Source organism: Oncorhynchus keta, chromosome 14, assembly GCF_023373465.1.
Source record: "Oncorhynchus keta strain PuntledgeMale-10-30-2019 chromosome 14, Oket_V2, whole genome shotgun sequence".
Lineage (NCBI taxonomy): Eukaryota > Metazoa > Chordata > Actinopteri > Salmoniformes > Salmonidae > Oncorhynchus > Oncorhynchus keta.
Window position 1 is genome coordinate 55,177,534 of NC_068434.1, and position 27,710 is coordinate 55,205,243.

General features: G+C 42.8%; 1 protein-coding gene across 1 annotated transcript in view; it reads right to left on the reverse strand.

Moving 5' to 3' along the window:
- Positions 1–27,710, reverse strand: part of LOC118394120 (sodium- and chloride-dependent glycine transporter 2-like) — a 52,995-nt gene that overhangs the window by 20,463 nt on the left and 4,822 nt on the right. The window contains exons 6-11 of the mRNA XM_052461928.1: positions 26,651–26,801; positions 25,946–26,078; positions 25,584–25,718; positions 23,672–23,775; positions 11,914–12,038; positions 11,570–11,682 (exon numbers count right to left, since the gene is read on the reverse strand). Coding sequence (XP_052317888.1) covers positions 11,570–11,682; positions 11,914–12,038; positions 23,672–23,775; positions 25,584–25,718; positions 25,946–26,078; positions 26,651–26,801 — 761 coding nt within the window. The remainder of the gene's footprint in view (positions 1–11,569; positions 11,683–11,913; positions 12,039–23,671; positions 23,776–25,583; positions 25,719–25,945; positions 26,079–26,650; positions 26,802–27,710) is intronic.

Consider the following 27,710-nt stretch of genomic DNA (forward strand, 5'->3'; position numbering starts at 1 on the left):
CACGTCACTAGAGCCCCAAACGATTTTGTATCAGCCCGGAGTCTTTTGCCCCACTGGGATGGTGTAAAACAAACTAGGTGACACTGCATTACACACCGTAATGAATACTCCAATCATGAGCCCTGCCCTGGCCTGCCCTGACTTTTTAGTACTGCTAAAACCAGCAATTATGTGTACAGTGGCACTTTAGGAGGCGGAGTAATGTGGTTTTCCAAAGTAATTTTTGATTAGTCCAAAGAAATCGCTTGGGCGACTGTTCATTCTCTGAGGGAGCACAAATATGAGAAGGGGAACTGGAAGTAAACTTTGTTAGCTTGCTACTTGTCACGCCCTGACCTTAGAGATCCTTTTTATGTCTCTATTTGGTTTGGTCAGGGTGTGATTTGGGGTGGGTATTCTGTGTTCTATTATTTGTATTTCTATGTTTTGGCCGGGTAGGGTTCTCAATCAGGGACAGCTGTCTATCGTTGTCTCTGATTGAAAACCATACTTAGGTCGCCCTTTTCCCACCTGTCTTTGTGGGAAGTTGACTTCGTTTATGGCACGTAGCCTTTAGCTTCACGGTTTGTTTTGTAGTGTTTATTGTTTTGTTCAGCGTCTTTTCTAAAATAAAGGAATATGTACACTCACCACGCCACCATGCACCTTGGTCCTCTTCCTTCAACAGCCGTGACACTACTACTATAGCACATTTTGTTAGCCCAAGACTATGCTATTCAGAGTTATTGACCTCACAGTAAGCCAGATTCGAGTAAGTTACATTTCAACATGTAGACTCAAAAGCTGCACTGACCGATAACGTCAAGCTACTTAACTAATGTTTGGGACTACCCAGTCTAGCTAGTAATACTGCCACCATGCACCTTGGTCCTCTTCCTTCAACAGCCGTGACACTACTACTATAGCACATGTTGTTAGCCCAAGACTATGCTATTCAGAGTTATTGACCTCACAGTAAGCCAGATTCGAGTAAGTTACATTTCAACATGTAGACTCAAAAGCTGCACTGACCGATAATGTCAAGCTACTTAACTAATGTTTGGGACTACCCAGTCTAGCTAGTAATACTGCCACCATGCACCTTGGTCCTCTTCCTTCAACAGCCGTGACACTACTACTATAGCACATGTTGTTAGCCCAAGACTATGCTATTCAGAGTTATTGACCTCACAGTAAGCCAGATTCGAGTAACTTACATTTCAACATGTAGACTCAAAAGCTGCACTGACCGATAACGTCAAGCTACTTAACTAATGTTTGGGACTACCCAGTCTAGCTAGTAATACTGCTAACATTAGCTACCTAGCACATTTTACGAGCAAGGTTTTGATTACAGTAGCTAACGGGACACTGAATCCAACAGCTGGAGCTCTGTACACCACCTGACAATTACTGTCCAAATATGCAAAATAATGCTAATAAAGCTAGCTAACTTAAGGGAAACACGACGTTAGTTCAATTAGCTACTGTAGCTATCTGCTGAAAAAGTATTTTTTTTCCTCCAATTTATAGAAGATGTACAGAATTTCTTATAGAAGACATACAGAATTTCTTCTTCAGAAAGAGGGCTCAGCAAACACAGATGGTTGTGATATTTGCAGGAGTAAGTTAATTTATTTTCTTTGTGTGTGTGTAATTATAATACAATTATTTCGAATCAACTTTAGCAACATACAGTGGGGAGAACAAGTTTTTGATACACTGCAGATTTTGCAGGTTTTCCGACTTACAAAGCATGTAGAGGTCTGTAATGTGTATCATATGTACACTTCAACTGTGAGAGACGGAATCTAAAATAAAAATCCAGAAAATCACATTGTGTGATTTTTAAGGAATTCATTTGCATTTTATTGCATGACATAAGTATTTGATCACCTACCAACCAGTAAGAATTCCGGCTCTCACAGACCTGTTCTTTAAGAATCCCTCCTGTTCTCCACTCATTACCTGTATTAACTGCACCTGTTTGAACTCGTTTCCTGTATAAAAGACGCCTGTCAACACACTCAATCAAACAGACTCCAACCTCTCCACAATGGCCAAGACCAGAGAGGGTGTAAGGACATCAGGGAAACAATTGTAGACCTGCACAAGGCTGGGATGGGCTACAGGACAATAGGCAAGCAGCTTGGTGAGAAGGCAACAACTGTTGATGCAATTATTAGAAAATGGAAGAATTTCAAGATGACGGTCAATCACCCTCGGTCTGGGGCTCCATGCAAGATCTCACCTCTCACCAAAAAATGTCAGTCTCTCGATGTGCAAAACTGATAGACATACCCCAAGCGACTTACAGCTGTAATCGCAGCAAAAGGTGGCGCTACAAAGTATTAACTTAAGGGGGCTGAATAATTTTGCACGCCCAGTTTTTCAGTTTTTGATTTGTTAAAAAAGTTTGAAATATCCAATAAATGTCGTTCCACTTCATGATTGTGTCCCACTTGTTGTTGATTCTTCACAAAAAAATACAGTTTTATATCTTTATGTTTGAAGCCTGAAATGTGGCAAAAGGTCGCAAAGTTCAAGGGGGCCGAATACTTTCGCAAGGCACTGTATATTTTCTGGGTGATTTCAATATTGACTGGCTTTCATCAGGCTGCCCACTACTGGCCCAACGCTCCTCCCTGCTGCCCCATGAGGAGCAACCAGACGCTGCACTTGACACATTTCTGAAATTGCTTATCCCAGTTACCAATAAGCATGCACCCCATTAAGAAAATGACTGTAAAAACTGTTAATGATAGTAAAAATCTTTGGAGCACCTAAAATAAGATTTGGGGCAAAAAGGCAAACTCCGCTCCATCATTCATTGAATCAGATGGCTCATTCTTCACAAAACTCACTGTTATTGCCAACTACTTTAATGATTTTTTCATTGGCAAGATTAGCAAATTTAGGCATGACATGCCAGCAACAAACGCTGACACTACACATCCAAGTACATCTGACCAAATTATGAAAGACAAGAATTGTAATTTTCAATTCCATGAAGTAAGCGTGGAAAAGGTGAAAATTATTGTTGTCTATCAACAATGACAAGCCTCTGGGGTCTGACAACTTGGATGGAAAATTACTGAGGATAATAGCGGACGATATTGCCACTCCTATTTGTCATATCTTAAATTTAAGCCTACTAGAAAGTGTGTGCCCTCAGGCCTGGAGGGAAGCAAAAGATATTCCACTATCTAAGGATAGTAAAGCCCCCTTTATTGGCTCAATAACCGACCAATCAGCCTGTTACCAACCCTTTGTAAACTTTTGAAAAAATTGTGTTTGACCAGATACAACAGACTTTCAGCACACTTATAGGGAAGGACATTCAACAAGCACAGCACTTACACAAATGACTGATGATTGGCTGAGAAAAATGTATGATAAAAAGAATAGTGGTGCTGTTTTGTTCGACTTCAGTTTGGATTTGACATTATCGATCATAGTCTGCTGCTGGAAAAACACATGTGATATGGCTTTACACCCCCTGCTATATTGTGGATAAATAGTTACCGGTCTAACAGAACACAGAGGGTGATCTTTAATGGAAGCCTAAAACAAAATCCAGGTAGAATCAGGCCCCTTAGTTTTTTCAGTCTTTACTAACGACATGCCAGTCTATGTATGTGGATGACTCAACACTATACACGTCAGCTACCACAGCGACTGAAATGACAGCAACACTTAACAAAGAGCTGCAGTTAGTTTCAGAATGGGTGGCACGGAATAAGTTAGTCATGAATATTTCAAAAACTAAAAGCACTGTATTTAGGACAAGTCATTCATTAAACCTCAACCAAATCTTGTAATGGATAATGTGGTAATTGAGCAAGTTGAGGAGACTAAACTGCTTGGAGTAACCCTGGATTGTAAACTGTCATGGTCAAAACATATTGATACAACAGTAGCTAGTCTGTCTATAATAAATCGCTACTCTGCATTCTTAACAACACCATCAACAAGGCAGGTCCTACAGGCCTTAACGTTGTCGCACCTGGACTACTGTTCAGTCGTGTGGTCAGGTACCACAAAGAGGGACTTAGGAAAATTGCAATTGGCTCAGAACAGGGCAGCACGGCTTGCCCTTGGATGTACACAGAGAGCTAACATTAATAATATGTATTTCAATCTCTCTTGGCTCAAAGTGAAGGAGAGATTGGCTTCATCACTACTTGTATTTGTGAATGCACCGAACTGTTTGAACTACTGGCACACAGCTCGGACAACCATGCATACCCCACAGTCCCCAAGTCCTGAACAGACTATGGGAGGCGCACAGTACTAGATAGAGCCATGACAACATGGAACTGTATTCCACATCAAGTAACTCATGCAAGCAGTAAAATTCGATTTTAAAAACACATCAAAATACACATTATGGAACAGCGGGGACACATGCATACAAACACACATGTGCCACTGATCCCTCCAATTAGAGCGTTCACACCCCGCAGAGGCAGTTGTTGATGAGGTCAGAAGTGGATCCCCTTCTCCCTTTTCTTCTTCCCCACCTCTTTCTTGCTCTATTCATCTCTTCGCTCCCCCTCTTGCATCCTTCTTCTCAGTCTCCCCTTTCCCACTCCCCTCTCTTTTTCTTCCGTCTCCACTCATCCTCTGTCTGTATTCCCCTCACCACTGGTACTCTTGTTCTCCCTCTATTTCCCTCTTCCATCTTTCTAATCTCTCCCTTCTCCCTTTCCCTTTCTCTCTCTCTCAAAACTGTCATATAGGGCTACATACAGTTGAAGTCGGAAGTTTACATGCACCTTAGCCAGATACATTTAAACTCTGTTTTTCCCAATTCCTGACATTTAATCCAGGTAAAAATGCACTGTCTTAGGTCAGTCAGGATCACCACTTTATTTTACAAATGTGAAATGTCAGAATAATAGTAGAGAGAATGATTTATTTCAGCTTTTATTTCTTTCATCACATTCCTTGTGGGTCAGAAGTTTACATACACTCAAATTGTATTTGGTAGCAATAAATTCTTTAACTTGGGTCAAACGTTTTTGGGTAGCGTTCCACAAGCTTCCCACAATAAGTTGGGTGACTTTTGGCCCATTCAGAGCTGGTGTAACTGAGTCAGGTTTGTAGGCCTCCCTGCTCGCACATGCTTTTTCAGGTCTGCCCACAAATTTTCTATGGGATTGAGGTCAGGGCGTTGAGATGGCCACTCCAATACCTTGACTTTGTTGTCCTTAAGCAATTTTGCCACAACTTTGGAAGTATACTTGTGGTCATTGTCCATTACGAAGACCCATTTGCGACCAAGCTTTAACTTCAATATATCCACATAATTTTCCTACCTCATGATGCCATCTATTTTGTGGAGTAAACCAGTCCCTCCTGCAGCAAAGCACCACCACAACATGATGCTGCCACCCCCGTGCTTCACGTCTCCTTTCTCCTTCACGGTTGGGATGGTGTTCTTCGGCTTGCAAGCATTCCCCTTTTTCCTCCAAACATAATGATGGTCATTATGGCCAAACAGTTTAATTTTTGTTTCATCAGACCAGGGGACATTTCTCCAAAAAGTATGATCTTTGTCCCCATGTGCAGTTGCAAACCGTAGTCTGGCTTTTTAATGGCGGTTTTGAAGCATTGGCTTCTTCCTTGCTGAGCGGCCTTTCAGGTTATGTCGATATAGGACTTGTTTTACTGTGGATATATATACTTTTGTACCTGTTTCCTCCAGCATCTTCACAATGTCCTTTGCTGTTTTTCTAGGATTGATTTGCACTTTTCGCACCAAAGTACGTTAATCTCTAGAAGACAGAACGCGTCTCCTTCCTCAGCGGTATGACGGCTGCGTGGTCCCATGGTGTTTATACTTGAGCACTATTGTTTGTACAGATGAGCGTAGTACCTTCAGGCATTTGGAAATTGCTCCCAAGGATGAACCAGACTTGTGGAGGTCTACATATTTTTTTCTGAGGTCTTGGCTGATTTATTTTGATTTTTCCATGATGTCAAGCAAAAGAGGCACTGTTTGAAGGTAGGCCTAGAAATATATCCACAGGTACACCTCCAATTGACTCAAATTATGTCAATTAGTCTATCAGAAGCTTCTAAAGCCATGACACAATTTTCTGGAATTTTCCAAGTTGTTTAAAGGCACAGTCAACTTAGTGTATGTAAACTTCTGAACTACTGGAATTGTGATACAGTGAATTATAAATTAAATAATCTGTCTAAACAATTGTTGGAAAAATAACTTGTGTCATGCACAAAGTAGATGTCCTAACTGACTTGCCAAAATTATAGTTATCAAGAGGTTTACACCTCGCTCTTTGTTTGGGTTACAGCCCTGTGTTATATATACACATGTTTGTTTTGGGCTTCGTCCCCATCGCGTTCATGACGTACTCTATGTTGGGTAGAGAAATGAAACCCCCTATTCGTATTCCTGAGCCTGCCTCATATCATGATACAATGTGACAGAATAATCAACCTATCTAATGGAGACAGAAATATGTGGAGTGGTTGAAAAACTAGTTTTAATGACTCCAACCTAAGTGTACGTAAACTTACGACTTCCAACTGTATATACAAATAATAATGGATTGGATTCATATGGCATTTAAATATAGCACATATATAAATGGTTTGTCACCAGTTCACAGCAAGTTTCACATTACAGAGCAGTTACGTCACCTCCTCCACCACCCATAACCAAAAAGTTTGGCTTCTATTGGTTTCAATTGACAATATTGGTACCAGAGGGCCTGATGTTGCTTCGTGGCCTGCGTGGAAATCAAACTTGGGAGAAGACTGGCAAACACAACAACACACACAAGGCCCTATAAAATCAACGATGCGGAGAACGCGGATGGAATCGCGTATTCCCGAAATTAAAACGGAATTCAACGATATAAAAAAAACAATTTGAACTTAGGAGGAAATCAACTAAATGTATTGCTCCACAATGAAATAGGGTGCAGGCCAGGCAGCAGGCTGTTAGCCAGCCTGCCAGCTTAGTGGAGTCTGCCACTAGCACAGTCAGTGTTGTCAGCTCAGCTATCCACATTGAGACCGTGTCTGTGCCTTGACCTAGGTTGGGCAAAACTAAACATGGCGGTGTTCGCCTTAGCAATCTCACTAGGATAAAGACCTAGTCCATTACTGCCATTATTGAAAGAGATCGTGATACCTCACATCTCAAAATAGGGCTATTTAATGTTAGATCCCTTACTTCAAAGGCAGTTATAGTCAATGAACTAATCATAATCTTGACGTGATTTGTCTGATGGAAACATGGCTTAAGCCTGATGAATTTACTGTGTTAAATGAGGCCTCACCTCCTGGTTACACTAGTGACCATATCCCCCGTGCATCCCGCAAAGGCGGAGGTCTTGCTAATATTTACGATAGCAAATTTCAATTTACAAAATAAATCATTTTCGTCTTTTGAGCTTCTAGTCATGAAATCTATGCCTACTCAATCACTTTTTATAGCTACTGTTTACAGGCCTGCTACAGAGTTCCTCATTGAGTTCCCTGAATACTTGTAGTCATAGCAAATAATATTCAAATTTTTGGCGACTTTAATATTCACATGGAATAGTCCACAGACCCACTCCAAAAGGCTTTCGTCTCTGGACCTAATCACTGTCACAGTCATACTCTGGACCTAGTTTTGTCCCATGGAATAAATGTTGTGGATCTTTTTCCTCTTAATCCTGGACTATCGGACCACCATTTTATTATGTTTGCAATTGCAACAAATAATCTGGTCTGACCCCAACCAAGGAGCATCAAAAGCCATGTTATAAATTCACAGACAACACAAAGATTCCTTGATACCCTTCCAGACTCCCTCTGCCTACCCAAGGACGTCAGAGGATAAAAATCAGTTAACCACCTAACTGAGGAACTCAATTTAACCTTGTGTAATACCCTAGATGCAATTGCACCCCTAAAAACTAAAAACATTTCTCATAAGAAACTAGCTCCCTGGTATACAGAAAATACCCGAGCTCTGAAGCAAGCTTCCAGAAAATTGGAACGGAAATGGCGCCACACCAAACTGGAAGTCTTCCGCCTAGCTTGGAACGACAGTACTGGGCAGTATCGAAGAGCCCTTACTGCTGCTCGATCATCCTATTTTTCCAACTTAATTGAGGAAAATAAAAACAATCCAAAATGTATTTTTGATACTGTCGCAAAGCTAACTAAAAAGCAGCATTCCCCAAGTGAGGATAGCTTTCAATTCAGCAGTAATAAATTCAAGAACTTCTTTGAGGACAAGATCATGATTATTAGAAAGTAAATTACAGACTCCTCTTTAAATCTGCGTATTCCTTCAAAGCTCAGTTGTCCTGAGTCTGCACAACTCTGCCAGGACCTAGGATCAAGAGAGACACTCAAGTGTTTTAGTACTATATCTCTTGACACAGTGACGAAAAGAATCATGGCCTCTAAAACTTCAAGCTGCATACTGGACCCTATTCCAACAAAACTACTGAAAGAGCTGCTTCCTGTGCTTGGCCATCCTGTGTTGAACATAATAAATGACTCTCTATCCAACGGATGTGTACCAAACTCACTAAAAGTGACAGTAATAAAGCCTCTCTTGAAAAAGCCAAACCTTGACCCAGAAAATATTTTTTTAAACTATCGGTCTATATCGAATCTTCCATTCCTCTCAAAAATTTCAGAAAAGGTTGTTGTGCAGCAACTCACTGCTTTCTGAAGACAAACAATGTATACGAAATGCTTCAGTCTGATTTTAGACCCCATCATAGCACTGAGACTGAACTTGTGAAGGTGGTAAATTACCTTTTAATGGCATTAGACCAAGGCTGTGCATCTGTCCTCGTGCTCCGAGCCCTTAGTGCTGCTTTTGATACCATATTTTGGAGAGATTGGAAATCCAAATTGGTCTACACGGACAAGTTCTGGCCTGGTTTAGATCTTATCTGTCGGAAAGATATCAGTTTGTCTCTGCGAATGGTTTGTCCTCTGTCAAATCAACTGTAAATTTTGGTGTTCCTCAAGGTTCCGTTTTAGGACCACTATTGTTTTCACTATATATTTTACCTCTTGGGGATGTCATTCGAAAACATAATGTTAACTTTTACTGCTATGCGGATGACACAGAGCTGTACATTTCAATGAAACATGGTGAAGCACCAAAATTACCCTTGCTAGAAGTCTGTATTTCAGACATAAGGAAGTGGATGGCTGCAAACTTTCTACTTTTAAACTCGGACAAAACAGAGATGCTTGTTCTAGGTCCCAAGAAACAAAGAGATCTTCTGTTGAATCTGACAATTAATCTTAATGGTTGTACAGTCGTCTCAAATAAAACTGTGAAGGGCCTCGGCGTTACTCTGGACCCTGATCTCTCTTTTGACGAACATATCAAGACTGTTTCAAGGACAGCTTTTTTCCATCTACGTAACATTGCAAAAATCAGAAACTTTCTGACCAAAAATTATGTAGAAAAATTAATCCATGCTTTTGTTACTTCTAGGTTAGACTACTGCAATGCTCTACTTTCCGTCTACCCGGATAAAGCACTACATAAACTTCAGTTAGTGCTAAATAGTGCTGGAATCCTGACTAGAACCAAAAAATGTTATCATATTACTCCAGTGCTAGCCTCCCTACACTGGCTTCCTGGTATGGCAAGGGCTGAATTCAAGATTTTACTGCTAACCTACAAAGCATTACATGGGCTTGCTCCTACCTATCTCTCTGATTTTGTCCTGCCACACATACCTACATGTACACACAGGCCTCCTAATTGTCCCTAGAATTTCTAAGCAAACAGCTGGAGGCAGGGCATTCTCCTATAGAGCTCCATTTTTATGGAATAGTCTGCCTACCCATGTGAGAGACGCAAACTCGGTCTCAACCTTTAAGTCTTTACTGAAGACTTATCTCTTCAGTGGGTCATATGATTGAGTGTAGTCTGGCCCAGGAGTGTGAAGGTGAACGGAAAGGCTCTGGAGCAACGAACCGCCCTTGCTGTCTCTACCTGGCCGGTTCCCCTCTTTCCACTGGGATTCTCTGCCTCTAACCTTATTATAGGGGCTGAGTCACTGGCTCACTGGTGCTCTTTCATGTCGTCCCTAGGAGGGGTGCGTCACTTGAGTGGGTTGAATCACTGATGTGATCTTCCTGTCTGAGTTGGCTCCCCCCCTTGGGATGTGCCGTGGCGGAGATCTTTGTGGGCTATACTCGGCCTTGTCTCAGGATGGTAAGTTGGTGGTTGAAGATATCCCTCTAGTGGTGTGGGGGCTGTGCTTTGGCAAAGTGGGTGGGGTTATATGCTTCCTGTTTGGCCCTGTCTGGGGGTATCATCAGATGGGGCCACAGTGTCTCCTGACCCCTCCTGTCTCAGCCTCCAGTATTTATGCTGCAGTAGTTTATGTGTCGGGGGGCTAGGGTCAGTTTGTTAAATCTGGAGTACTTCTCCTGTATTATCCGGTGTCCTGTGTGAATGTAAATATGCTCTCTCTAATTCTCTCTTTCTTTCTCTCTCTCGGAGGACCTGAGCCCTAGGACCATGCCTCAGGACGACCTGGCATGAGGACTCCTTGCTATCCCCAGTCCACCTGGCCGTGCTGCTGCTCCAGTTTCAACTGTTCAGTACCTGAGGTGCTGACTTGCTGCACCCTCGACAACTACTGTGATTATTATTATTTGACCTTGCTGGTCATTTATGAACATTTGAACATCTTGGCCATGTTCTGTTATAAACTCCACCCGGCACAGCCAGAAGAGGACTGGCCGCCCCTCATAGCCTGGTCCTTTCTAGGTTTCTTCCTAGGTTTTGGCCTTTCTAGGGAGTTTTTCCTAGCCACCGTGCTTCTACACCTGCATTGCTTGCTGTTTGGGGTTTTAGGCTGCGTTTCTGTACAGCACTTTGAGATATCAGCTGATGTACAACGGGCTATATAAATACATTTGATTTGATTTATTGAAGTTATTCAATAATTATTTCATTTACCCAAGATTATCATAAGACATGAACAAAATGCATCAGTGAATCGTATTTCCCTTTCCCAACGCTGGAAGGCCCCTGTCTGTGTGTGCGTTTATCTAACACTTTGTGTAGCCATTAGCGATGATGCTAATAATGATAACCGTCTTCTGGGTAGATTGAAAGGCTTTCCCAAAAACCTTCTCAATTAAATGTGAACTACAAAGTAGCCTATGCCTACCTGGCAGAGTGATATCATGACTATTTGTATCAATCCAGTGGTGATTTGTTTAGCAAACTCTGCAATCATGTGTGCTACAGAAACACTGCTAACCAAACAAGGCTCTTGCTTTAAACACATGTAGCTACACCCAAAATGTTCAATTTCGCAGAATTATTCCAGCCCTAAAAAGTGGTTGCCTGATGTGGTTTAAGCATTATTGTGGATATTTTTTTTTTTAAATGTTGTTGTTTTTCTAAGAATGATTTTGAGAGTGAAAACCTGCCAAAACGGGGAAAAAATGAAACCTTCACAAACAAAACAGAGAAAATGTAATCTGGGGGAAAAAATAAACAGAATTAGACAACAAAAAAATGAACAGATTTTATAGGGCACTACAAACACACACAGTGGGACTTGGTTACCATGGTATCCAGGCCGAGGGTCAGCAGCATGAGGAAGAAGATGATGGCCCAGAACGGAGAGAGTGGGAGTCTGGTCAGAGCCTCTGGGTACACCACGAACGCTATGCCTGGACCTGCGAGTGTTAAATCAGATTGATAATCAGAGACAAAAGTGCCAATAAATACTGAACAAAAGCAACTATCTACTCTGACTTGGCTTGTGTGCATATCGAAACAGTACTATTACACTTCAGAATTGGCCAAGCCACTCTCTATCTCTGGGCATACACTATCTGATCCTACCAGACCTAGGTTTGAACCCAGGTCTGGATGCTTCATGAACCCTATATGAATGTGTCATTTACCTTCATCAGCCACCTTCTCAATGGGCACCTTCAGTTCGTGGGCCATGAATCCAATGACGGAAAAGATGACGAACCCAGCGAATATACTGGTGGCACTGTTAACTATGCACACTATGATGGTGTCCCTAAACAAGAGTAGAGAGAGACAAGAAAGGGATGTAAATGTTACAAGGCTGTAACACTTACAGTATTTGAGAACTTAGAACTCAATTTTTGGAGTATTATCACACTCAAGTGAGTGTGTTGGTAATTGTTATGTGTCAAAATGTCAAAACATTATAATAACATAACCTAAGGATGTTCTAAGTGTTTCACAGGAGTTGGTTTTGTTAAAATAATGTCTTATTTTACATGTCTATCGACCATCTTCATGTGTGATATTGAATAAATGTATGAACAAATAAATGAATTATCTTCTGTGCGGTCTTATTCAAATGCATAACATTTGTGGAGTGGTTCAACAGTTCCCTCTAGTGAGAAAACGATGGCCTCATACCAAGGGAGAGAGTATACTGTGTATACAGTCTCTGCTAGTAGCAGTTTTACTTCTTGTTTATATGTTGTGTTATTGTCACGGTACTCAGTATCACAACACTCAAGTTATCATGGCAAGAAACAAAACAAGAAGCAGACAGATTTTCATGATGACAATTGTATATTGGAAATAAACAAACGGCGAGCAACGTGCATGCCCCGCCCACCTCAGGATTCCCCCTTTTCCAGCCATTATTTCCCTGTTTTTGTGAGGTGTAAATTCACCTGTCACAGAATTGTTGCTGGATAGATTAATTTAAAACGAAAATCAACGTACACTACTAAAAGTTTGGGGTCACTTAGACATTTCCTGTCCAATAAAATAATATCAAATTGATCAGAAATACATTACATTTACATTACATTTAAGTCATTTAGCAGACGCTCTTATCCAGAGCGACTTACAAATTGGTGCATTCACCTTATGACATCCAGTGGAACAGCCACTTTACAATAGTGCATCTAAATCTTTTAAGGGGGGGGGGGGTGAGAAGGATTACTTTATCCTATCCTAGGTATTCCTTAAAGAGGTGGGGTTTCAGGTGTCTCCGGAAGGTGGTGATTGACTCCGCTGTCCTGGCGTCGTGAGGGAGTTTGTTCCACCATTGGGGGGCCAGAGCAGCGAACAGTTTTGACTGGGCTGAGCGGGAACTGTACTTCCTCAGTGGTAGGGAGGCGAGCAGGCCAGAGGTGGATGAACGCAGTGCCCTTGTTTGGGTGTAGGGCCTGATCAGAGCCTGGAGGTACTGAGGTGCCGTTCCCCTCACAGCTCCGTAGGCAAGCACCATGGTCTTGTAGCGGATGCGAGCTTCAACTGGAAGCCAGTGGAGAGAGCGGAGGAGCGGGGTGACGTGAGAGAACTTGGGCTGCGGCGTTCTGGATGAGTTGTAGGGGTTTAATGGCACAGGCAGGGAGCCCAGCCAACAGCGAGTTGCAGTAATCCAGACGAGAGATGACAAGTGCCTGGATTAGGACCTGCGCCGCTTCCTGTGTGAGGCAGGGTCGTACTCTGCGGATGTTGTAGAGCATGAACCTACAGGAACGGGCCACCGCCTTGATGTTAGTTGAGAACGACAGGGTGTTGTCCAGGATCACGCCAAGGTTCTTAGCGCTCTGGGAGGAGGACACAATGGAGTTGTCAACCGTGATGGCGAGATCATGGAACGGGCAGTCCTTCCCCGGGAGGAAGAGCAGCTCCGTCTTGGCGAGGTTCAGCTTGAGGTGGTGATCCGTCATCCACACTGATATGTCTGCCAGACATGCAGAGATGCGATTCGTCACCTGGTCATCAGGGGGAAAGGAGAAGATTAATTGTGTGTCGTCTGCAGGGGGTTAAAGGAGAAGATTAATTGTGTGTCGTCTGCATAGCAATGATAGGAGAGACCATGTGAGGTTATGACAGAGCCAAGTGACTTGGTGTATAGCGAGAATAGGAGAGGGCCTTCTGAGAACAGATCCCTGGGAAAAGAAAGAAGGGATACTGGTCTGTAGTTGTTGACATCGGAGGGATCGAGTGTAGGTTTTTTCAGAAGGGGTGCAACTCTTGCTCTCTTGAAGACGGAAGGGACGTAGCCAGCGGTCAGGGATGAGTTGATGAGCGAGGTGAGGTAAGGGAGAAGGTCTCCGGAAATGGTCTGGAGAAGAGAGGAGGGGATAGGGTCAAGCGGGCAGGTTGTTGGGCGGCCGGCCGTCACAAGACGCGAGATTTCATCTGGAGAGAGTGGGGGAGAAAGAGGTCAGAGCACAGGGTAGGGCAGTGTGAGCAGAACCAGCGGTGTCGTTTGACTTAGCAAACGAGGATCGGATGTCGTCGACCTTCTTTTCAAAATGGTTGACGAAGTCATCCGCAGAGAGGGAGGAGGGGGGGGGAGGATTCAGTAGGGAGGAGAAGGTGGCAAAGAGCTTCCTAGGGTTAGAGGCAGATGCTTGGAATTTAGAGTGGTAGAAAGTGGCTTTAGCAGCAGAGACAGAGGAGGAAAATGTAGAGAGGAGGGAGTGAAAGGATGCCAGGTCCGCAGGGAGGCGAGTTTTCCTCCATTTCCGCTCGGCTGCCCGGAGCCCTGTACATAATGTTGTAAATTACATTTTAGCTGGAAATGGCTGATTTTTGGAATATTTATATAGGCTTACAGAGGCCCATTATCAGCAACCATCACTCCTGTGGTCCAATTGCACATTGAGTTAGCTAATCCAATTTTATCATTTTAAAAGGCTAATTGATCATTAGAAAACCCTTTTGCAATTATGTTAGCACAGCTGGAAAATGTTGTTCTGATTAATGAAGCAATAAAACTGGCCTTTAGACTAGTTGAGGTTCTGGAGCATCATCATTTGTGGGTTCGATTACAGGCTAAAAATGGCCAGAAACAAATACCTTTCTTCTGAAACTCGTCAGTCTATTCTTGTTCTGAGAAATTAACAACTCTTTATTAATAAATCCTTTATATCAAATTTCAGCCAGACTGACCAGCCAGCCCGAGTCGCCTGCATGCCCAACCCCCACCAGTTTAGTCAATAACTCAACTCTCTCCCAACACAAGTTCCTTCCCAGTTCCCACCTTAGATTTTTTGGAAACAAAAAAAACCCCCACACACAAAAAAACCCACATACACCTCAAATATAAATGAACATACAGAAACAGCAAATCCTCCATATAATTAATCTCATAGGCCTAATAGTACTGTAGAGCTCTTTTTACTTGCACACAATATAGCTGGGTTGCCCTGCCTTGTCCCTAGGGGTCTACCACACTGTAGCTCCCCAACCCAACACACCCCACACAGCTTTAGGATCGTATGGCGCCGGAGGAGATGGCTGCCATTATACCGACTCCTAACCAACTTTGCTATTTATTTTTTTCAAATTTTTCGTAACTAATTTTGTACATAACGTTGCTGCTACCATCTCTTATGACCGAAAAGAGCTTCTGGACACCAGAACAGCAATTACTCACCTCAAACTGGACAAAGATTTTTTTCTTTAATGAGTCCAACGCGAAGAATATACTGCTTCCCGGAGACTAGGCCCTCATCCCCATCATTCACGTAAAGAAAAGATGAAAATACAGTGGGCGGCGGTATGGGTGCCTTGTGAGAATTTGTCAGAGAGTGAGTAAACCACCATTACCCTCTCTATTATTGGCCAACATGCAATCATTGGAAAACAAACTGGACGATCTATGATTAAGAATCTCCTATCAACGGGACCATAAAAACGGTAATATCTTATGTTTCACCAAGACTTGGCTGAACTACGACACAGATTATAAAGAGTTGGCTGGCTTCTCCATTTTTTTGGCAGGACTGTCACGCTCGTCCAAATGATTGGACCAAGCGTGCGTAGAGTTCCACAAATTTTAATTAACCAAACATAACAAATATGTACAAACGAAACGAAGCTACTGGTGTGCACACAGGCAACTAACTGTAGACAAGAACCCACAAAACACCAATGGGGAAAATGGCTACCTAAATATGATCCCCAATCAGAGACAACGATAAACAGCTGTCTCTGATTGGGAACCATACAGTGGGGAGAACAAGTATTTGATACACTGACGATTTTGCAGGAAGCTTTGGACTGTGGAGGCGCATTGTGGCACCGGGCTGATGGCACGCACCTCAGGGCGAGTGCGGGGAGGAGGCACAGGACGTACTGGACTGTGGTGGCGCACTGGAGGTCTAGAGCGTAGAACTGGCACAACCCGTCCTGGCTGGATGCTCACTTTAGCCCGGGAAGTGCGGTGTGCTGGCACAGGATGCACTGGGCTGTGAAGGCGCACTGGCGACACAGTGCATTGCACCGGTGCAGGATATCCTGGTCCGAGGAGGCGCACTGGAGACCAGGAGCGCTGAGCCAGCACAACCCGTCCTGGCTGGATGCTCATTTTCGCACGGCAAGTGTGGAGAGCTGGCACCGAGCGCACCGGGCTGTGAATGCGCACTGGAGACACAGTGTGTATGACCGCATAACATGGTGCTTGAACGATCACACGCTCCTCAAAGCGAGTGCGGGGAGTTGGCTCTGGTCTGGAAACTGGCACCGCCAACCACCCCGTGTGCCCCCCCCAAAAAACATATTTGGGGCTGCCTCTCGTGCTTGCGTCTTGGTTGCGAACCCCGGAATCGTTGTTGATCCTCCTTCGCTGCCTCCGTCTGCTTCCCAGGCAGGCTTTCATACCTCTCCAATACTTCCTCCCAAGTCCACGCTATTCTTTCCTCAACCTTCTCTATAGACCAGGATGCCATCTCCCCCCAAGCATGCTGCTTGGTCCGTTGTTGGTGGGATCTTCTGTCACGCTCGACTAAATGATTGGACCAAGGTGCAGCGTGTGTAGAGTTCCACATATTTTCATTAACCAAAACTCGCCAAACAAAAAAACAAGTACAAACGAAATGTGAAGCTACTGGTGTGCACACATGCAACTAACTGTAGACAAAATCCCACAAAACACAATGGGGAAAATGGCTAGCTAAATATGATCCCCAATCAGAGACAACGATAAACAGCTGTCTCTGATTGGGAACCATACCTGGTCAACATAAATCATTAATCACCTAGATTACCCACCCTAGTCACTATCACGCCCCAACCAACACAGAGACTAAACAGCTCTCTATGGTCAGGGCGTGACAAGGACAGAGCAGCTACGTCTGGTAAGACGTGGGCGGGATGTGTCTTTTTGTCAATAACTGCAGGTGCGCGATGTCTAATATTAAATAAGTCTTGAGGTATTGCTCACCTGAGATAGTATGGTCTACAGCTACCATTAGGTATTCTATCTAAAAAGAGAGTATATCTATATTATTCGTAGCCGTCAATTTACCACCACAAACCGATGCTGGCACTAAGACCAGCTTTATAAGGCCATAAGCAAACAAGAAAATGCTCATTCAGAAGCGGCGCGCCTAGTGGCCGGAGACTTTAATGCAGGCAAACTTAAATCCATTTTACTTCTATTCTACCAGCCTGTCACATGCGCAACCAGTGAAAAAAAACTCTAGACCACCTTTATTCCACACACAGAGACGCATACAAACCTCAATACACTCAATACAGAAGTGGTCAGATGACGCGGATGCTATGCTACAGGACTGTTTTGCTTGCACAGACAAGAATATGTTCCGAGATTCATCCAGTGGCATTGAGGAGTATACCACCTCAGTCACCAGCTTCATCAATAAGTGCATCGACAACGTCGTCCCCACAGTGACCGTACGTACATTTCCCAACCAGAAGCAATGGATTACAGGCAACACCTGCACAGAGTTAAAGGCTAGAGCTTCCGCTTTCAAGGAGCTGGACACTAATCCGGATGCTTATAAAAAATCCTGCTATGCCCTCAGACGAACCATCAAACAGGCAAAGTGTCAATTCAGGACTAAGATTAAATCCTACTACACTGGCTCTGACACTAGTCGGATGTGGCATGGATTGAAAAATATTACGGACTACAAAGGGAAACCCAGCCGCAAGCTGCCCAGTGACGCGAGCCTACCAGATGAGCTAAATGCCTTTTATGCTTGCTTTGAGGCAAGAAACACTGAAGCATGCATGAGAGCACCAGCTGTTCTGGACGACTGTGTCATCGCTCTCTCGGTAGCCAATGTGAGCAAGACCTTTAAACAGGTCAACGTTCGCAAACCCATGGGGCCAGACAGATTACCAGGATGTGTACTCAAAGCATGTGCGGACCAACTGGCAAGTGTCTTCACTGACATTTTCAACCTCTACCTGGCCGAGTCTGTAGTACCAACATGTTTCAAACAGACCACCATAGTCCCTGTGCCCAAGATAGCGAAGGTAACCTGCCTAAGTGATTACTGCCTGTAGCACTCATGTTGGTAGTCATGAAGTGCTTTTCAAGGTTAGTCATGGCTCACATCAACACCATCATGCCAGAAACCCTAGACCCAATCCAATTCGCAAACCGCCCCAACAAATCCACAGATGACTTAATCTCAATCTCAACCACACAGCCCTTTCCCACCTGGACAAAAGGAACACCTATGTGAGAATGCTGTTTACTACAGCTCAGAGTTCAACACCATAGTGCCCTCAAAGATCATCACTAAGCTAAGGACCCTGGGACTAAACACCTCCCATTGCAACTGTATCCTGGACTTCCTGACGGGCCGCCCCCAGGTGGTAAGGGTAGGGAACAATACAACAGAGGTAGGCCTGATCACCGACAATGATGAGACAGCCTATAGGTAGGAGGTCAGAGACCTGGCAGTGTGGTGCCAGGACATCAACCTCTCTCTCAATGCGAGCAAGACCCCCATTAACATGTCCCCATTAACATTGACGGGACTGAATTGGAGCGGGTTGAGAGTTTCAAGTTCCTTGGTGTACATATCACCAACAAACTATTATGGTCCAAACACACCAAGACAGTTGTGAAGAGGGCAGGACAACACATTTTCCATCTCAGGAGAGATTTGGCATGGGTCCCCAGATCCTATTAAAAGTTCTACAGCTCCACCATCGAGAGCATCCTGATTGGTTGCATTACCACTTGGTATGGTAACTGCTCAGCACCTGACCGGAAGGGGCTACATAGGTTAGTGTGTACGGCCCAGTACATCACTGGGGCCAAGTTTACTGATATCCAAGACCTATATACTAGGCGGTGTCAGACGAAGGCCCAAAAAAGTGTCAAAGACTCCAGTCATAGACTGTTCTCTCTGCTACCGCACGGCAAGTGTTAACGGAGTGCCAAGTCTAAGACCAAAAGGCTCCTTAACAGCTTCTACCCCCAAGCCATAAGACTGCTGAACAACTAAAATAATCAAGTGGCCACCCGGACTATTTGCATTGAACCCCCCTTTTGTTTTTACACTGCTGCTACTCTCTGTTTATTATCGATGCATAGTCACTTTACAAATGACCTTGATTAACCTGTACCCCCCCCCACACACACACACACATTGACTCGGTACAGGCAACCCCTGTATATAGCCTCGTTATTGTGATGTACATTTATTGTGTTATCTTGTGATTGATTTGATTTTTTAAACTTTAGTTTATTTAGTCAATATTTGATGAACTCTATTTCTTGAACTGCATTGTTGATTAAGGACTTGTAAAGTAACCATTTCACGGTACCTGTTCTATTCAGCGCATGTGACAAATAAAATGTGATTTAGTGAAACATTCATTATTGGTTCCGGGTGTGTTAGGCTACGGCCAGAGTGACAACCCACATGATGGCAGACCCCCAGGGCCAGGACTGAACAGCCCAGCAGCTAGGGATTGCCTAAATAGATTTCTCCCCTGACATGGGTATGTTTTCAGTACAGACTCCTTTTGTCCTACTGTATTCCATATAAGGCATCCAGACCTTATGAAAGTTGCCAAGTATATACCTTTAATCTGGTAAAAAAAAAAATATATGCTAGTGATACATAACTTGACATTGTGGGAGGATAACCAACCTTCCAATTAATGGCAATGCATTTCTTAACCGCTATAAATGCCTGGTTACACAGTTATTTCACTCTCCAGTATAAAGAATTACCTTGGTGTACATTTATACACTATTTTATCCATGAATAGAATCAATGGTTCAATAATTGAAATGACCATTATTCCCAGATCCCAGACTATAGCTTTAAACTTAGTCTGCTGTCCTGTAGTTTTGCGGCACGGTCTGCGGGAGCGGGCGGTCAAACAGACTTTGGGATGAAAATATTGTATTTTTGTTGTCCCACAGATCATTTGGAAACGGTCTGTTTTGTATGTGTTAGCCTACCTATTGTATTAAAACCACATATTTTTCTAATTATTTACACAGAATTCGCTGCTTCAACCTCAGTAGCCTCCCTCTCATAGTTGAGCGTGAGAGTTCAAGTGCGCCTGGTATGTGTGGCCTCATTGAACCAGAGTAGGCTGCCCACGTGGGCGGAGAATCACGTGACAGTTCACTTAAATATGAAATTAACTGAAATATGATTAAACTGTAGTTTACTACAGTGTCTGCAAATACATATTGAGAATGGAAAGAAGTGGAGGGTGCTCAACCAACGTGAGTCGAAGTGCAATCAAAAAATGTCATCTTCGTTGAAAAAGAAAAGGCACAACGCGCACATAGGTCAGTCTACTATGGAGAGCCAGCGTTGCGCGTTTTCATTTGCATTGAGTATTGATTACCGATTTATTTGTCTCTGCCAGCAAATCGTTCTCCTAAAAGGTAGGCTATATCCTATAAACCTATGCAAAACGTAGCAAGTGTCGCTGTCATCATTCTTGCTGCTTCAAGTTCAGTAGCCATACGCGATCAGGTGCGTGTGTTGTGTCAATTAAATAGAGTAGGCGATAGCCTATCCATGGACCGGACAAGCACGGGGCAGTTATCTGTCCAGGAAAGTGTACTTCCTAAATAGGCCTATGGTTAGGCTATAGTTTACTACATTGCCTAGAAAGGCCTAAATATTGATCACCCATATTTAGCAGTCTGAAAATTTTTCCACTCCTTAAAGGTAGGCTATAAAAATAGCTCAAGAGAAAGTGAATTTCTCTCCAACTCTGCTCTCTTCAAATTACATCTAGCATATTGGCTGATCTTGCCCAGTAATACAGATAGCCTAATCTAAGGGCAATGTGAGAATCTCTGGTAATTTAACCTATTTCCTTCATTTATTTTTACGAATTAGATATTGCCTGTAGGACGCAAAATTGCTGGGATCATGGCTGGAAAGTTAGCTGTGTCACATAAGCCTAAAATAACATTGCATAACATATAACACTGCAGTTGGGTTTGGGACCAGTTCTTGCTGTAGCTGGTGGGAGTCGGACAGAAAGCCAGCAGTGCAGTATGAAAAGCTGAGGGTGCAGGCAGGAGTGGGAGGAAGACCTCTACTGTGCACCATGACAGTGAAGCTTGTAATGTTAAGAGCTGTTTATTACTGTGTCAGTGTTAAAAGTAGGGAATTAGCTAGGGAAACTGACAGATCGATATTGTGACATTACCAATCTGACTAATAAAAACTCAAGCACTGAAACAAAGTGACAATAGCAATCTTCAATTGTTTAGCTGATTGTTTGATTCAGGTCTAGTGTGATTGAGGCAAAAAAATAATAGTTAACGTTTGCCAACTTTTGGCCAGCTCTCTCTCTGTCTCTAGCGGTACATCAACTGGCAAAAGCTAGCCAAGTTCATTTACTTCTGTTGAAACGTGACAAAACAAAGGCTATAAAACATGTCCATACAAACAACACCTGTTAGATAGTAATAACAGCCTGGCTGTGGTAGCTACTAGCTAACGCAGCTAATTCATTCACCTCAGTCGAGAGGGGCTGAAACATTAGCTAACATTACAGTCAGTTACAATACTAGCTCAGTACTGTGGATAAACACTAGTTAAAAAAAAAAAAAATGTTAAGTTAAACAGCAGTTACCTTGCCAGCTACATCAGGCAACTAAAGAGTAGTCAGTTTCTGCTCTGATTGCTTTTACAACATGGTGAAAGAGCACACCCCATGCTGGTCCAGCCACCCTTCCAGAAGCTTTCACACAGCCTGTCTGTCCTAAATCCAGCCTGCCTGACACTCTGAGGTGTCCGCATGGTACTAAAGTGCACCGGTGCCGCTTTTGTTTCACATCTAAATGATAGAACTGAGGGGAGACAAAAATGCAATTTCAGAATGTAGGGCTCTCATGAGTAGCGCCACAGGAAAGGAAGACCCAGAGTTACCTCTGCTGCAGAGAATAATTTCATTAAGAGTTAACTGCACCTTATATTGCAGCCCAAATTAATGTTTCACAGAGCACAAGTAACAGACACATCTCAACATCAACTGTTTAGAGAATACTGTGTGAATCAGGCCTTCATAGTCAATTTGCTGCAAAGAAACCACTACTAAAGGACACCAATAATAAGAAGAGAATTGCTTGGGTCAAGAAACACGGGCAATAGACATTAGACAGGTGGAAATCTGTTCTTTGGTCTGATGAGTCCGAATTTGAGGGTTTTGTTTCCAACCGCCGTGTCTTTGTGAGACGCAGAATAGGTGAATGGATGATCTCTGCATGTGTGGTTCCCATCGTGAAGCATGGAGGAGAAGGTGTGATGGTGCTTTGCTGGTAACACTGTCAGTGATTTATTTAGAATTCAAGGCACACTTAACCAGCATGGCTACCACAGCATTCTGCAGCGATACACCATCCAATCTGGTTTGCGAATAGTGGGACTATCATTTGTTTTTCAACAGGACAATGACCCTCCAGTCTGTGTAAGGGCTATTTGACCAAGAAGGAGAGTGATGGAGTGCTGCATCAGATGACCTGGCCTCCACAATCACCCAAACTCAACCCAATTGAGATGGTTTGGGATGAATTGGACCGCAGAGAGAAGGAAAAGCAGTCAACGAGTGCTCAGCATATGTGGGAACTCCTTCAAGACTGTTGGAAAACAATTCCTCAAGAAGCTGGTTGAGAGAATGCCAAGAGTGTGCAAAGCTGTCATCAAGGCAAAGGGTGGCTACTTTGAAGAATCTAAAATATAACATATATTTTTATTACATATGTGTTATTTCATAGTTTTGATGTCTCCAATATTATTCTACAATGTAGAAAATAGTAAAAATAAAGAAAAACCCTTGAATGAGTAGGTGTATCCAAAGTTTTGACTGGTACTGTATGGTATATATTTATACATTATATATATATTATCATTGTGATGCAATTATATAATGGTTTATGTGCTGTCAACATTTGATAGATTTTCAAAATCCCAAAATTGTTGAGTATCTTACTCCATTATACAGCTGTTACATTTATCAGAACTGTATTTTTGACCTTTTATACATTTTGACGACCTTAGCTAAAATAACCGTATGTTGTCATAGAGTCACGTGTTTACTTTCAAAGCTACATAAACACAGTATGTTACATAAAGCAGGTTACTGTGATGACAACCATTTTTAGTCTGCATCGCGTTTTATTTCTGCCATGGAAAATGTAACCATGTGAATATTGTGATACAACTTCTTATTTACCCTTTTGTAATGGATTGGATTGGTAACCTCACTCCTCAGTTTGAAATGTCTCTACCCGTGCCATCGAGTTGCTAGCTTTACGGTGGAGCTGCTGGCTAAGATGTTGTCAAGAGGGCAGTCACGTGTGATTGCGGGGCAGTCACGTGTGATTGCGAGACAGAGGATTCGGGCGGTCATATATGGAAGGAAGCAAAGCTGATAAGCAGCACAGTGAGAAGTGCTTACCTGTAGCAGTTGTTGTGGAACTTGTTGTAAGAAGAAAGTGTGATGAGGCCTCCCCAGGCTGCTGACAGAGAGAAGAAAATCTGGGTGGCAGCATCCTTCCAAACCTAGAGTAACACACACACATTCACAATCACTTTTAGAGACAGAGGGATGGGTGGAGAAATGTGTGTGTGTGTGTGTGTGTGAACGCATGTGTGTGTGAGTCTATTTGTGTGCCTGCACGCACTTACAGTTGAAGTCGGAAGTTTACATACACTTAGGTTGGAGTCATTAAAACTCGTTTTTAAACCACTACACACAAATTTCTTGTTAACGAACTATATTTTTGGCAAGTCGGTTAGGACATCTACTTTGTGCATAACACAATACATTTTTCCGACAATTGTTTACAGACAGATTATTTAACTTATAATTCACTGTATCACAATTCCAGTGGGTCAGACGTTTACATACACTAAGTTGACTGTGCCTTTAAACAGGTTGGAAAATTTCAGAAATTATGTTAAATTAGGAGCTTCTGATAGGCTAATTGACATAATTTCAGTCAATTGGAGGTGTACCTGTGGATGTATTTCAAGGCCTACCTTCAAACTCAGTGCCTCTTTGCTTGACATCATGGGAAAATCAAAAGAAATAAGCCAAGACCTCAGAAAAAAATTGTAGACCTCCACAAGTCTGGTTCATCCTTGGGAGCAATTTACAAACGCCTGAAGGTACCACGTTCATCTGTACAAACAATAGTATGCAAGTATAAACACCATGGGACCACCCAGCCGTCAAACTGCTCAGGAAGGAGACGCATTCTGTCCCCTAGAGATGAACGCACTTCGGTGCGAAAAGTGCAAATCAATCTCAGAACAACAGCAAAGGACCCTGTGAAGATGCTGGAGGAAACTGGTACAAAAGTATCTATATCCACAGTAAAACAAGTCCTATATCGACATAACCTGAAAGTCCGCTCAGCAAGGAAGAAGCCACTGCTCCAAAACCGCCATAAAAAAGTCAGACTACAGTTTGCAACTGCACATGGGGACAAAGAGCATACTTTTTGAAGAGATGTCCTGTGGTCTGATGAAACAAAAATAGAACTGTTTGGTCATAATGACCATCGTTATGTTTGAAGGAAAAAGGGGGAGGCTTGCAAGCTGAAGAACACCATCCCAACCGTGAAGCACGGGGGTGGCAGCCTCATGTTGTGGGGGTGCTTTGCTGCAGGAGGGACTGGTGGACTTCACAAAATAGATGGCATCGTGAGGATGGAAAATTATGTGGATATATTGAAGCAAGATCTCAAGACATCAGTCAAGAAGTTAAAGCTTGGCCTGCAAATGGGTCTTCCAAATGGACAATGACCCCAAGCATATTTCCAAAGTTGTGGCAAAATGGATTAAGGACAACAAAGTGAAGGTATTGGAGTGGCCATCACAAGCCCTGACCTCAATCCTACAGAAAATGTGTGGGCAGAACTGAAAAAGCATGTGCAAACAAGGAGGCCTACAAACCTGACTCAGTTACACCAGCTCTGTCAGGAGCACTTCTCCTCTGTCAGGAGGAATGGGCCAAAATTCACCCAACTTATTGAGGGAAGCTTGTGGGAGTCTTCCCAAAACGTTTGACCCAAGTTAGACAATTTAATGGCAATGCTACCAAATACTAATTGAGTGTATGTAAACTTATGACCCACTGGGAATGTGATGAAAGAAATAAAAGCTGAAATAAATAATTCTCTCTACTATTATTATGACATTTCACATTCTTAAAATAAAGTGGTGATCCCAACTGGCCTAAGACAGGGTATTTTTTAGGATTTTCTAGGATTAAATGTCAGGAATTGTGAAAAACTGAGTTTAAATGTATTTGGGTAAGGTGTATGTAAACTTCCGACTTCAACTATACATGTGTGTATGTATACCTTAGCATCATTGAGTTTCTCCCACTTGGGTGTGATGAAGTAGAGGATGCCGTCACCAGCCCCTGGGAGGGTCACTCCTCTGAACAACAGAATGACCAGAACCACATAGGGGAACGTAGCTGTGAAATACACCACCTCGGAGAGGGGAGAAGAAGAACAAAATGAAGAAAGAGTTAGCAGGTTTTGTGATAAGTGCACTGATTGAACACTTTTAGTTCAAGAACATACCGTCCAGAGGGCAACATTACATAATAATTCACAGAACTACAAACTTTATTTTATGGTTCTGGGATTTCACAGGGGGAAATTATTCAAATTCAAAGGAGGTACCACATGAGTAGAGAGTGAGAGATTTCTCTTACTTTCCCTGATGACTTGATTCCTTTGGCCAGGGAGAGGTAGACTATCAACCAGGCCAGCAACAGGCAGCCTGCGAGGGGCCAGCGGATGTCTCCAGGGTACTCTATCCCTTTGGAGATGTGCAAGACATTGTACCTATGGGACGGACACACACCCACACCCACACCCACACCCACACCCACACACACACACACAAACACAGAGCCAGAGAGAGAGAGAGTCAAAGAGAGAGAGAGCCAGAGAGAGAGAGACACAGAGAGGGGGGGGGAGAGGGAGAGAGAGAGAGAGAGAGAGAGAGAGAGAGAGAGAGAGAGAGAGAGAGAGAGAGAGAGAGAGAGAGAGAGAGAGAGACATCGAGAAAGCCAGAGGGAAATATAAAACAGTTATTTCAGATCTGACATGTATTATTCCTTCATATCAATCAATAGCGGGAAACAATTGTGTCTATATAGCCCAATAACTGTGCCTTAATTATGTTAGAAAGGAAACCAACATTTACAGTATAGTATGAGAAATCACAAGTATCAAAAATAGAACCTCTGTAACTCTGATGCAAGTTATTATTTTTATTACATTTTTTAAACTATATTTTCATTTAATACTTTTTTAGCTGTTTGAGAGGAGAGCTTGCAAGTATGCATTTAATTATACTGTGTACACTACACTGTATCCTGTGCATATGACAAAAAAACGTTGATTTGACTTACTTGAAGTACTCCTCGCTGGGGCTGACGTAAGTTTTGTTATCCGGAAAGGTCATGTTAACCAGTTTGGTCAGGTTTCCAATGGCTTGAGCCGACAGACAGAACGAGCTGTTCTTTACAGAGGTGATGTTTTTATCATGGAGGATACACGTGTCTGTCACAACCAGAAACCAACACATGTCAACCAGGATAGACAGACAGACAGACTTACATAGCCTGTATCGAATCAGATAAAAAAAAAAAAATCTCAACAGGAACAGACAGACCTCTGTACAATCTGGGTTTAAAAACGATCAACTTTCAGTTTTCTCAGGTGGTGGGTATAATGTAGAATAGATCCTTGCCCAGCACACTGGTTCATACACCAAAAACACTGATCTCTGTCATGCTTTACATATTACTGTTCTTTACATACTGTACTTGATACCCATTACAGGAAATGTCCTCTATTCTCAGATGAAAGCCATTCATCCACTGTATGTGTGAAGCATGTTTTTTTTTATGTGTAATGGTTATTTTTCTTTTAACAGAACTTTAAATACAAATTGTGCTTATTATGAAATAACCTTTTTCACAATATTTTTTAACATTATATCAAATGTACACATAGAAACGTTCAGCATGTTTGACAGAGTAGATCTAGTTTCGCTTTGTATGATGATCATAAGTTTGTTGTATTACCAATGAAAGCTACGGGTTGACACAGCATCAATGCTATTCAACGATACAGAGAGAGACAGGGAGACGACAGTTACTGTAACTCTTACTATGACCACGAGAGGGCAGTCTGGCGCGCACTGCGGCACTGCAGCAACTCCACTACTTGTAAATGTGTCAAGCAAGCAACTTTTGTGCTGAATTCACTGAAATGCAACAGACAAAAATGGCATTTTCTTAATCAAATTTCGTTTTTTTCCCCACATGCATCTGGGAGAAAATTATCCGGTCATACTGCGAGCCTTTCTTTTATCAATTTATATATTTTTTGTAATGAATTGTAACCTAAAATCAATTACTCATAATTGCACAAATGCAAAAACTAATTTGTCTACTGAGCCTACAC